The sequence below is a fragment of the Chlorocebus sabaeus genome, chromosome 12 (assembly GCF_047675955.1).
Source record: "Chlorocebus sabaeus isolate Y175 chromosome 12, mChlSab1.0.hap1, whole genome shotgun sequence".
Taxonomy (NCBI): Eukaryota; Metazoa; Chordata; class Mammalia; order Primates; family Cercopithecidae; genus Chlorocebus; species Chlorocebus sabaeus.
In genome coordinates this window covers 114,267,586-114,280,581 of record NC_132915.1, presented here as the reverse complement: position 1 = coordinate 114,280,581, position 12,996 = coordinate 114,267,586, and the positions used below count along the sequence as shown (strand labels likewise).

At 51.0% G+C, this 12,996-nt stretch overlaps 1 protein-coding gene across 10 annotated transcripts in view; it reads right to left on the bottom strand.

The window, feature by feature from the left end:
• The window catches only part of CACNA1B (calcium voltage-gated channel subunit alpha1 B), a 250,421-nt gene that overhangs the window by 198,196 nt on the left and 39,229 nt on the right, over window positions 1-12,996 (bottom strand). For all 10 annotated transcript variants that reach the window (XR_012094909.1, XR_012094910.1, XR_012094908.1 and 7 more), the window contains exons 4-6: window positions 12,849-12,940; window positions 11,326-11,478; window positions 8,447-8,637 (exon numbers count right to left, since the gene is read on the bottom strand). Coding sequence is in view for 6 of the 10 variants with exons in the window: in XM_073022144.1 (XP_072878245.1) it covers window positions 8,447-8,637; window positions 11,326-11,478; window positions 12,849-12,940 (436 nt within the window). In the remaining 4 variants the exon portion in view is untranslated. The remainder of the gene's footprint in view (window positions 1-8,446; window positions 8,638-11,325; window positions 11,479-12,848; window positions 12,941-12,996) is intronic.

Below are 12,996 nucleotides of genomic sequence, written 5' to 3'. Positions count from 1 at the left end.
CTCACGTGTATTCCCACCAAAAGGTGGGAATGTCAAATGGTACAACCATTGTGCAAAACGATACAGCAGTTCCTCAAGAACTTAAAAATGTAATTATCATATGATCCCTCAATTCCACTTCTGGGTATATACCCAAAATAATTGAAAGCAAGGTCTCAAAGAGATGTTTATACAACCATGCTCATGGCAGCATTCTTCATAAGAGTTAAAACATGGAAGCAACCCAAGGTCCATTGACAGAGGAATGGATAAGCAAAATGTCACACATACACACAATGGAATATTACTCAGCCTTAAGAAAGAAGGATGTGGCTGGGCACAGTGGCTTACGCCTGTAATCCCAGCACTTTGGGAGGCCGAGGCAGGTGGATCACAAGGTCAGGACTTCAAGACCAGCCTGGTAAAGATAGTGAAACCCCATCTCTACTAAAAATACAAAAATTAGCTGAGCACCGTAGCAGGTACTTATAATTCCAGCTACTCGGGAGGCTGAGGCAGGAAAACGGCTTAAACCCGGGAGGCAGAGGTTGCAGTGAGCCGAGATCACACCACTGCACTCCAACCTGGGCAACAGAGCGAGACTCTGTCTCAAAAACAAAAAACGAAGAAAGGAGGCTGGGAGCAGTGGTTCATGCCTGTAATCCCAGCACTTTGGAAGGCCGAAGCGGGCGGATCACGAGGTCAGGAGATCAAGACCATCCTGGCCAACATGGTGAAACCCCATCTCTACTTAAAAAAAAAGAAAAAAAAAAAAAATTAGCTGGGTGTGGTGGCACATGCTTGTATCCCAGCTACTCGGGAGGCTGAAGCAGAAGAATCACTCGAACCTGGGAGGCGGAGGTTGCAGTGAGCCAAGATTGCACCATTGCACTCCAGCCTGGTGACAGAGTGAGACTCTGTCTCAAAAAAAAAAAAAAAAAAAATGCTTATGATGGTAAATTTTATGTTATCCGTATTTTAGCACAATAAAAAAAAGCAGATCAGAAAAAAAGAAATAAACTGTTTCTGTTTACAAATTATATGATTATCAACATAGAAGATGCCAAAGAATCTACAAAAAATCTCCCAGAACTAATAAGGGAGTTGGTAAGGCTGAACAATCAAGATCAACATAAAAAAGTCCATTGTATTTCTATACACTAGCAATGAACACATGGACACCGAAATTGAAAATACGATACCACTTTCTAATGGGAACAACACAACAAAGGTTGCTGCCTCCGTGTTAGAACACCACACCCAAAACGTGGGCAGAAATAAGAACTTAGAGGCATCTCTCCCACCTAACGGACTCCACGTTTCTGCTGCCTCCTTTAAACTGACCATTCAGGCATTCGTCCACAAATTTAAAGGGACCCACACCCTATTCCCGAGCATGGCCAGTTGCCTCCCCCATCCCTCTCTGACTCTTCATTACTGCCTCAGATAACCTGGGGAGGGAAGATGGCGCTCCCCACTCTCTGCCAGTAAATACATTGTTGAACTTATTTCCTGTTGTGGTGGTGACTGAATGTGTGCCTTCCATCTGAAGAACCAGGGGCTACCCTTGGCCAGGTTTTCCCTGGGGCACTAGGGTGGGCTCCCAACACTGCAGCACTGGTCAGACACAAACCAGACACAGGTCAGACAAGAGCCACAAGGATGTCTGCCTGTATAAACAAGCTCCCTGTATCAGGAACCCCCTGGTCACAGGTGGGACAGCCAGGCACTGGCTGCCTGCCAAGTAATCCAAGTATCCCATGAAGGGTACACTGTCAACACCAAGGTCTGGCTTCCTTTCATCTCCCATGAGGGCAGGGTTGCTGGACACTATAGTACTAGAACCCCACTTTCTCCAGGGGTGCTCAAAACACATTAGAATCATTCAAAAAAAAAGAAGAAAACATAATAGCTACAAATCTAACAAAATGTATACTGTATGCTGAAAACTACAAAATGCTAATGAAAGAAATCAAACATGATCTAAATATATGAAGAGAAATAACATGTTCACTGATTGGAACATCCAACATAGTAATGATGTCAATTCTCCCAAACTGAATAAAATGGAAAGAATCAGTCTAACCTGACTTCACAACATATAGATAACTACAGTAAGCAAGACTACGTGGTACTGGCAGAAAGAAAGACACACGGACCTGAAATAGACCCTCATAAATATGTCCAGCTGATTGCTAGCAAAGGTACAAAGGCAATTCAATGGAGGAAATACAGCCTTTTCAATAAGTGGTATTGAGCTACAGGAAGGAAGGGAGGGAGGGAAGGAAGGAGGAGGTGAAAGAGGGAGGAAGGGAGGGACGGAGGGAGGGAGGAAGGGAGGGAGGCTGGCAGACAGGCAGGTAAAAACCTCACACTTTCATTAACCTAAAATAGATTGTAAACTTACATGTAAAATACAAAACAATACAATTTTTAGAAAAAAAAAAAAAAAGAAAATCTTCAGGATTCAGAACTAGGCGGAGTTCTTACAGTTGACACCAAAAGCCCAATGCACAAAAAGATAAATTGATAAACTGGACTCGATCAAATTTTAAAAACATTTGTTCCATGAAAGACCAGGTGAAAAGTATGAAAAGATAAGCTACTGACTAGGAGAAAATATTTCCAAACCATACATATGACAAAGAACCAGTTCCTAGAATATATAAAGAACAATTCAAACAGAACATGGGCAAAAGATATGAAGAGACGTTTCACCAAAGAAGATACACAGATGGCAAATAAGTCCAGAAAGACACTCAACACCACTCACCGTTAGGACATGCGAATTAAAACCACAGTGATGTGTCACTGTACCCCTATCGGAATGGCTAAAATAAAAAAGTGCCACCACCAAACACTGGCCAGAATGCACAAAAACTGAATTATTCACACACTGCTGGTGGGAACGTAAAGGAGTGTAGCTCTCTGGAAAAGCTCTGGTTTCTTAAAAAACTCGGCATGCAACTACTATACCTAGCAATTTGCACTCTTGGGCATTTATCCCAGAGAAATGAAAACTTATGTTTGCACAAAAACGTGTACAGCAACTCTATTCATAATAACCCCAAACTGCAAGCTTCCACAGGTGAACAGTTAAACAAGCCATGGCACAGCCATAGCATGGACTACTACCTGGCACCACGGAATACCACCTGGTACCACGGAACACACCCAGCGCCACGGAACACACCCGGCGCCACGGAATACACCCGGCACCACGGAATACCACCTGGCACCACAGAATACAGCCAGCACCACGGAATACTACCCAGCACCACGCAATACACCCGGCACCACAGAATTCTACCCGGCACCACGGAACACACCTGGCACCATGGAATACCACCCGGCACCACAGAATACACCCGGCACCACGGAATACCACCCGGCGCCATGGAATACACCCGGCGCCATGGAATACTACCTGGCAGTAAAAAGAAACATGCTACCAACACCTGGGTGAACCTCCAGATAATTTTGTTTGAGTGAAAACAAACAATACCAAAAGGTTACATTTGTTATGGTTTTGTCCATGTAACATTCTGGAAATGACTAAATTATAGATATGGCAAACAGATTAGTGGTTGCCAGGGATTAAGGAGGGGGCGAGGGCAGGAGAGATGCGAGTGTGGCCATGAAAGGGCAGCATGAGGGACCCCTGCAGGGATGGAGATGCTCTTCATCTTCACTGTGTCAACATCATTGATACTGATGTATCAACATGAATATCCTGACTGTGACCCTGACTACAGTTTTGCAGGTTGTTACCACTGGGAGAAAAGGGTAAAGGATGCATGAACTATTTCTGTATTATTTCTTACTACTGCATGTGAATCTACAATTATCTTAAATAAAAAGTTTAATTTTTTAAAAGCCCATTCCCTTAATCCCTGTCTCCCTGCAGTTACTTCCCACTGGTCTGCTCCCTCCTAGAGTCATCTGTGCTTACCACCCTGGTTTCTTTGGCTCCTCCTCCCTGTAACCTAATCATTCCAGGGCGTTGTCCCACCACTGAGACCGCCCTTGCCAAGTTTATCAACAACCTTCATCTTATCAAATGCAGCAGTCCGGGCTTCTCATCTTCCTTGACTTCACAGCAACATCTGGCCCAGCTGATCATGCTCTCCGAATGCTTTACTCTGCTCCCAGGATGCTGCGTGGTCGTGGTGCTATTCCTGCTCCCTTAAAAGCTCCAGCCCAGTCTCTTTCGCAGCTCCTGCTTTCCTACTGGGCCTCTGAGTCTCGAATTCTCCCCAGTCTCAGCCTTGGGCGTTCTTTTCTCCATTTGCACTTACTACCCAGGTGATCTCATCCTCTCACATAGTTTTAAACACTGTCCATGAGTCAAGTACTTCAAATGCTCATCCTCAGCCTGCTGTTCCCTCTGAATTCCCTCTCAAACACCCACCTACACACCCAAGATCTCCACTTGTATGAAAATAGTTACCTAAAGTTTGGCAGAGCCAAAACAGAATCCTGCAGTTCCACCACCACCCTCTGCTAAGACAAAACTAATTCCTTGCTCCTGATTCTTCCTTTCTTAGTAAATGGCATCACCTTTCTCAGTGCCTCAGGTCACATCATCATTGAGACTTCTCCTTCTTTCACATCCACTCTGTGAGCAACGCCTGTTTGTGCTGGCATCAAAATGCAGCTATGGATCTGAACACTTTCCAACTTGGATCTTCACGGAACTAGTACAATGCACACAAGCAAATCATACATGCATAATCATGAAGCAACAGGTTACCTCCACTGTGCCTCCAAACATGGTCCGTGGAGAAATCCTTCCCATGCCCCTAGATGACAATTTGGACAAGCCCATGACCATTCTGACAGCTCCTGGCTAAGGAGAAGTTCTACAGCCTGCAAGTGGAGAAGTTCTACTTTCAAGTGGAAAATACAGTTTCAACTCGGCAGCTGAAAGTGTTCAGGCCGGGCGCAGTGGCTCATGCCTATCATCCCAACACTTTGGGAGGCTGAGGCAAGTAGATCACTTGAGGTCAGGAGTTCAAGACCAGCCTGGCCAACATGGCAAAACCCCGTCTCTACTAAAATACAAAAATTAGTCGGGTGGGGTGGCTCGTGCCTGTAATCCCAGCTACTCAGGAGACTGAGGCAGGAGAATCACTTGAACCCAGGAGGCAGATGTTGCAGTGAGCCAAGATCGTGCCATTGCATTCCAGCATGGGTGACACAGCAAGACTCTGTCTCAAAAAAAAAGAAAGTGTCCAGTCTCAGTCTCAGCTGGTCATGAAACTGACATGCTTCACCCTGACAATACCCACTCTCGCTGGCTGGCCTGCCACAGCTGGCTGCTGCAGTGGAAGAGAAAGACACAGCCCCTCTCTGGTCCTCTGTACCCGGCATTGCTGTGGAGCTGCTGACCCAACACTGTCACAGCAGGGGAGGGAGAAGGGACAGCTATATTCCTCGTGCGGTGCTGTCCTGAGACCATCTCACCTCTCTGGACCTAGGAGGAATTTACTGCCGACTCGTCTCTCCCCAGGCTCATCCGTGTGTTCTCCCCAAGCTCCATCTGACTCCGCCTGCTTTTCCAGGCACAGACAAAGCCATTTCTCCGCCAGCTGGAGAGCCCCCACGCTGCCCCACCCACTGCCACCAGCTTTTCAGCAATCCACTCTGAATAGATGATCTCTACTGAGACCCCATCACTCTACCCGGTCCTGAACTGCCTGCTCTTGCTCACACCCCCACCCCTGCTCCCAACATGGACTGAGCTCCCCATCTCCCTGTCTCCACCCCTACCGCAGGCCGTGGGCTCCATCCACCCCTACTGCAGGCCGTGGATCTCCACCTCTACCGCAGGCCGCGGGGCTCCACCCCTACCGCAGGCCGCGGGCTTCACCCCTACCGCAGGCCACGGATCTCCACTCCTACCGCAGGCCACGGATCTCCACTCCTACCGCAGGCCACGGATCTCCACCTCTACCGCAGGCCGCGGGGCTCCACCCCTACCGCAGGCCACGGATCTCCACTCCTAACGCAGGCCGCGGGGCTCCACCCCTACCGCAGGTCGCGGGCTTCACCCCTACCGCAGGCCGCAGGGCTCCACCCCTACCGCAGCCCGAGGGCTTCACCCCTACCGCAGGCCGGCCGTGGCCTCCTGCCCCTACCACAGGCTGCAGGCTCCTGTCCCTACTGAAGGCCGTGGGCTTCACCCCTACTGCAGGCCGTGGGCTTCTGCCCGCAAAGAACCCAGATGTCATTGCTTGAAGGAGCACATATCCCAGGGGCCACAAAAGTCCCTCTCACTGGGTTGAAGGTGAGGGGCAGGCTCTCTCTCCAAAGGATCCTCTTCAAAACTCCTGTCTAATCTCCAGGGACCAACCATGTATGTCCTTAGTGTGGAGAAGTGGACCAGTCGGTTCTTGGCTACCTGCTCTGGGGCCTTGTGTGGTGCCGGCCCCAGGCACTGCCATGACTGCATCCTGCTGCCCCAGCCAAGCTTCCAAGGTATCGTAGCACCTGCATGCCTGGTTTCTAGACCTCACCAGGCCTTGCCCTCCCAGTACCCTGTAACTTGTCATTGTCTGCTCCTCATCCTCTTCTGTTTTCTTCATGGCACTCGCCATTGTCCAGGCCCTTATGTATCGAATGCCTCTGCTCACCACTGTGCAAGCAGAGCCAGGGCTCACTGGGACCTACTGAAACACGTGCTGGCTGAAACACTCTGTGGCTCCTCCTGGCCAGTGCCACCTGCCCCAGAATGGGGCTCCTGCCCATCCCCTCCCCGGGGAGGCACAGACTGAGGCAGAAGAATCTGAGTCATGTGCCGCCCCTGGCCAAGTCCCAGTGGACACTGAGGGCTGTGGAGACCTGGTCACACAGTCCTTCATTTGGGTGGGGCCAGCAGGACTGCAGCCAGCTCAGAGCTATTTTTAGGGTCTGTCTTTGTGGGAATCGTTCCTTGATTGGCTACAGGGAGAGAACAGCCAAGCTCTTCATCACCGCCTTTGTCCTGTTCCTCTTTCCCTCAATCACACAAGCTGTCATCAGACATGACTCCCACTGGAGGAGGAATCTGGTTCAAACGGACCCTGTGCTGGCTCTTCCTTAACTCCTCATCTGCCATCTGCCTGTTCAAGGAGCTTGATAAACGAGCTCAATAAGCATTTGGCAAATGCCTGCTGAATGCCCAGCCCTGTCCCCATGAATGCATGAGGCACAGGGCAGAGGGTCCCAGTCTCTCCCTAGGACCTGTCCACCATCATGCCACCAGCCCTCATGGGCACAGCTGCTGGACGCTGGGGAGAGAGGCACAGGCTCCCAGGCACACGTGGACCAAGCTTCACCCCAGGGCACAAGTGACAAGCTCCAGGTGAAAGCACCTTGCACTCCGGCCCCTGCCCGCCCTGACAGCACCTGAGGGGAACACGTCCTCTAGTTACTCAAAACCTAGCACCCTTCCCAGACTCCTGGCCCACAGGCGCCTGACCCTTCTCCACCTCCCACAGCCCCTCAAGTACTAATGTAATTGTTCTCATGCCCTGGCAGCTCACAGGGCTCTCACGGAGGGGACAGAGAGCAGCAGGGGCCTTCCTATAAAGAGGCAGATCTGCTCAGGAGTCGGTGGTTGGGGATGGGAGACTCCACCAAGAAGGACCCAGGTGGAGATAATGCTAGGGAGCTGAGCCATCAGGCACCCCTGAAGTCTCACACTCAACTTCAACCACGGCCACCAAACCCAGGCTGCCGTAAACCGCAGAGACAGGCCGGCGTCCTGATGAGAGCAAGGAGACCAAAGAGGAAACAGGAGCAGACAGACTAGGCGTGAAGGAAACAAATGCACAAGCCACAGGCTCTACTCCAGGAATCCCCGCGTGACCGAGGAAGGTCTCGGGGGCCTCGGCCCTGCTCTGCGGTTCACCACCTTCGCCAGGCAGCCTGGGGATGGGAGGCCCAGAAACCCTACTGGCCCTCGACTCCATCAGAGACCCTAGAGGGGTGGCACAGCCAACAGCTGCCCATAGTCCTCGGGCTGGAGCAAGTTAGTCAGCTTCTCCACAACTCAGCCTCATCATCTGTGCAACAGGTTCCTGAGAGGAGTCAACAGAAATAAAACACTTCCCACAGGGCCTAACACAGAGCAGGCTAGCAGTGGGCATCAGCTGTCGGTGCTGCTGCCTTGATAACAGCAACAGCAGCATCTCCTCTGGAGTTTTCTTCTGACCTCTGCCACTCAGCCTTCAGCTTCATTTTCATGAAGGAGACGACTCCAGGAGGACCCACCTCAGAAGGCTGAGCTGAGGCTGCCCGTGGGGTACCCTTGGGTGGGGCGTCTGCTGGAAGGAGCCTGTATTTCATCCTAGGGGCGCAGGGAGGAGCCTAGGGCTGGGCAGAGGCTCTGAGGTCAGAAGGGCCCCCCTAAATGGACCCCCAGAGGCACCAGCTCAGGAGGTCCAGGGCCCGCCCTCAGGCCCAGGGCCACGATGCCACTCACGTTGTAGAGGATGTCAGTCCAGCCCTCCATGGTGATGCACTGGAACACTGTCAAGATGGCAAACAGGATGTTGTCAAAGTTGGTGATGCCGAAGTTGGGTCCTGGCCAGTACTCCCGGCACTCAGTGTCGCCCTCGCACAGCCGGGCTGGGGCCTCCTTGCCACAGGGGAAGTCACCCACGGGCTCTGCATCTGCAAGGAGGAGAACGAAGCAGACCCTGAGCTCAGAAATACCAAGCTCCCCAATCCCCACCAGGATTCCTGGGCTCCGGAGAGCTCACAGCAGGTGGGCAGGAACCAGGTACCAACAGAAACCCTCCCTCAACTTCCCACCGTTCCTCCTCGAACCTACATCAGGCATCACCTCTTGCTGCCCCTCCCTGAGCTCAGGAGCGACCAGCTCAGGGAGTAACGGCTGGCTTCTCCCTCCCTACTGGAACCTGCCCACCATCACTTAAACAGGCTCACAGCCCATTCATCTTAAAACCAAAAACAAACTCCTAACCTCCTATTCTTCCCACCACCCTGACCGTTCCTCTCCCTCACAGCCAAACTGCCACCCTGACCGTTCCTCTCCCTCACAGCCAAACCGCCACCCTGACCGTTCCTCTCCCTCACAGCCAAACCGCCACCCTGACCGTTCCTCTCCCTCACAGCCAAACTGCCAACAAGATCCTCCTGACACGCAGATTTGACTTGAGGCCCTTGGCCAGTCCCCAGCTGGACTCAGCCGCTGTGCAGTCTGGTGCCTGTCAGGCAGGATGATCTGGAACCAACCGAAGATGTGCCCAAAGGGTGGCTGGAGACCTCCTGGCCCAGGTCTCGTTGCACTGACCCTACAGGGCGGACATCCTTCTACTGTGCTGAAACCTAGCAGGCAGCCAGGGACCATAGAAAGAGGGGTTAAAGAAAGACCAGAAAACCACTGCTAATCTCTGGAACAAGATAGCAAGCAGCACGTTTACCGCCTTCACTCTCAAAAATCTCAATGAAAGGCAGAAAAAAAATATTTTAAAAAAATGTAGGCCGGGCACAGTGGCTCACGCCTATAATCCCAGCACTTTGGGAGGCTGAGGTGGGCAGATTGCCTGAGCTCAGGAGTTCAAGACCAGCCTGGGCAACATGGTAAAATCCTGTCTCTACTAAAATGCAAAAACTAGCCGGGTGTGGTGGCACGCGCCTGTAATCCCAGCTACTCAGGAGGCTGAAGTAGGAGAATTGCTGGAATCTGGGAGGCGGAGGCTGTAGTGAGCCAAGATTGCACCACTGCACTGCAGCCTGGATAACAGAGTGAGACTCCATCTCAAATGAAAAAAAAAAAAAAAAAAAAGTATAACAACATGAAAATATCTATCAATATAGGAGAAATTTTGAGGAGTTGCTCAGATGGAAAGCAAATACTCCCAGGTTTAGAAGGCAAAACTGACTACCTAAGCTTGTTCCTCTCCATCCAAATATCTTGATAAGTGCCGGTAAAGAAGACTAGGAACAATGAGTTTCATCTCCTCCTTTCCAGTTCTTTTTTTTTTTTTTTAATTTTTCTTCTTTTTCTTGTCTCATGACCTGGCCATGACTACAAATGCTATGTGGACTAGAAGTGACTTGCTTTGTTCTTGACTATAAAGGATAAAGGGAAAGTTCTCAAAGCTTACAGTGAGGTATGATGTTTGCAGGAAATCTGTAGGAATTTAAGAAAATTCTCTTTTATTTACAGTTGGATTAAATTTTTTTTTTTAATCACGAATGATCTAAATTCTAGTAAAACCTTTTTCTAAAAGTTCTGGGACTGTAGGTGAGCCACTGCCCGGCTGGGTTTACTCCTTTAATAAGTTTGTGGTTCAAGCCACAAACCTTAGCTTCATCCTTAATTCTTCTCTTTCTCTTACCCCTACATACAGACTCTCAGAAAATTCTGTTGGCTTTACCTACAAATACACCCATAATTTGACCCATTTTAACCACCTCTGCCACAACACCCAGCCTGGCCCCAGCCACCATCACCTCTGCTGGATTGAGATCTTCTCCTCAACTCTGTTTCTGCCTTTGCCTCCCAAGAGCAGTGCGAATGATCCGAAGATGCCACATCTCGCTCAAAGTGCTCCACTGTCTTCCCGTTTCTCTCAGAATAAGACAGGGCCATGGAGCCCACATGATTCCTCTCGTTGTCCCTGCTCGCACCATAGGCCTTTGCACCTCATACTCCTGGTAACTAAAGTTCTGCTCAGGGCCGGGCGCGGTGGCTCACGCCTGTAATCCCAGCACTTTGGGAGGCCGAGACGGGCAGATCATGAGGTCAGGAGATCAAGACGATCCTGACTAACACGGTGAAACCCCATCTCTACTAAAAAAAATACAAAAAACTAGCCGGGCGAGGTGGCAGGCGCCTGTAGTCCCACTACTCGGGAGGCTGAGGCAGGAGAATGGTGTAAACCCGGGAGGCGGAGCTTGCAGTGAGCTGAGATCCGGCCACTGCACTCCAGCCTGGGTGACAGAGCGAGACTCCGTTTCAAAAAAAAAAAAAAAAAGTTCTGCTCAGGTGGCCACACGGCTCCCATCTCCCTGCATTCAGAAGCTGCTCGACGGTCACCTTGGCACAGTGGCCTCCTGGGCCCCTCTGTAAAGTAGGCCCCAGATTATTCTAGTTCAAATACCTTTTTGTTTTCTTCCCAAAAGTTACTACAATCGATAATTACTATATTTCTGTGTTTGTTTATTTACTTGTGTTTATCAGGCTATTGTCTATGTCCCCCACTAGAATGTCAGCTCCACCTCATGTATCTGGCACCAAGATGGCCCCTCTAGCACCCAGAACAGTGCCCATCTCCTGGATGAACACGTCTGTGGCACTCGCCTGTGCTGGAGGATGCTGCCTGGCCTCACCTGTGCTGTTGGGGAAACAGGCCTTGTGGAACTTGCCCATGTAGAACTCCAGGCCAATGATGGCAAACATGAGGATGGCAAAGAAGAGAAGCAGCCCGATCTGCAGGAGTGGAACCATGGCCTTCATGATGGACTTGAGCACCACCTGCAAACCTGGAGCCAGAACAGGGCAGGTCAGGAAGCAATGTGGGCAGGGTAGGGCAAGGAGTTGGGTGGGGGCATGGACAGAACAGCAGGAACCTAGTGGGGGCAGCAAGGTGCTAAGCAGTGAGTGCTTGCAAGGTCAAAGGACAGAGCTAAAGCCCCTTAAGGCGCAGAGGGGCAGAGAGTGCTAGTGTAGGGCAGAGCTGAGAGTCCTAGGGACAAAGCATAAGGTCCTAGAGAAAAGTTGACTGAGAAGTGTCTCTAAGTAGGCAGAGGAGTGGGATGTGTGGGTGTCAAGTTATGAAGTCTGAGGTGGGGAGTGGGGCTCAGGGTGGGGCAAGAACAGAGAATCCTGAAAGAGAATGAAACCCTGAGAAGGAAGAGCCGAATCAGAGGACATCCTGAGAGGAAAGAACAGGGGATCCTGGGAGGGAAGAGCAAGGGATCCTGGGAGGGAGGAGCAGAGAATGCTGGGAGCTAAGAGGAGGGGACCCTGGGAGGGAAGAGCAGGGGATCCTGGGAGAGAAAAGCAGGGGATCTTGGGGGAGATTCCTAACAGACCCAACTCCTTGGGAGAAAGTGAGGCAAAAAGACCTGCCCCTGGGAATGTTCTGCCACTGGCTATACAGCATGTGAGGAACTGGGCAGAGGAGCCTGTAACCCTTGACTCCTCCCCTTGCAGCCTGGCCCCAGCACTTGGATATGGGCCAGAACCCTTGCCTGGCAGGGTCTCAGGGCAGAACAGGGAGCCAATCACCGGTCTTCCCTCAGTGGCCTCTGGAGGACAAAGCACCAGTTCCATGTCCACTCAGGCCATTAGGTAAACCTAAAACCAGACTTCCACTGGGCTGAAGGAATAGGGGTCCAGGTGGTCACTGGCTCACGAGGTCACCCTGGCTATCCTCCTGGCTCATGGCAGGCTCTGTGGGCAGCCCACTTCAGGAGCATGTCTTAAGGCTGGCCTCAGTCCTCAGTGACCCTGCCAAGACTGAGCCAAGAGACAAGTAGCCCTTTGCAGCCTTTGCACATTTTCTCAGGCATCCTTCCCCACCACCTTGGTCAACCTCTCATCCATTCTTTAACCTCAGTAAAAGAAGCAAAGTGATGAAATGTGACAGAGTATGTGAGAAGGAACAAAGCTCTCATCTTGGGAAGACAGGTCAGGGTCAAATAACAGCATCACCCTGTGGGCTTTCATGGAGGGCGGGACAGGCCAAAAAAGGCCTGCTCCTCCCTTCCTCCTGCCTGGTTCCCTGGGATCAAAAGGGGCAAGCTCAGAGTCACCAAAGCCAAACTGTAGCCATGGCCGTGTCCATGGTGAGGGTAGGAGAGGAGGCGGTTGTTCCAGGCAGGCTTGGGCCTATCTTCGCTGGACTCACTTGGAATCCCAGACACCAGCTTTAGGGGCCTCAGCACACGCACAGCCCTCAGTGTTCGCAGGTCGAAGTCAGTTCCAGCCGTGGCAAGGATCCTGGCAGGAACAAGGAGAAGAAGGGAAGTAAAGGTTTCCACAGTGAGTCTGGAAGA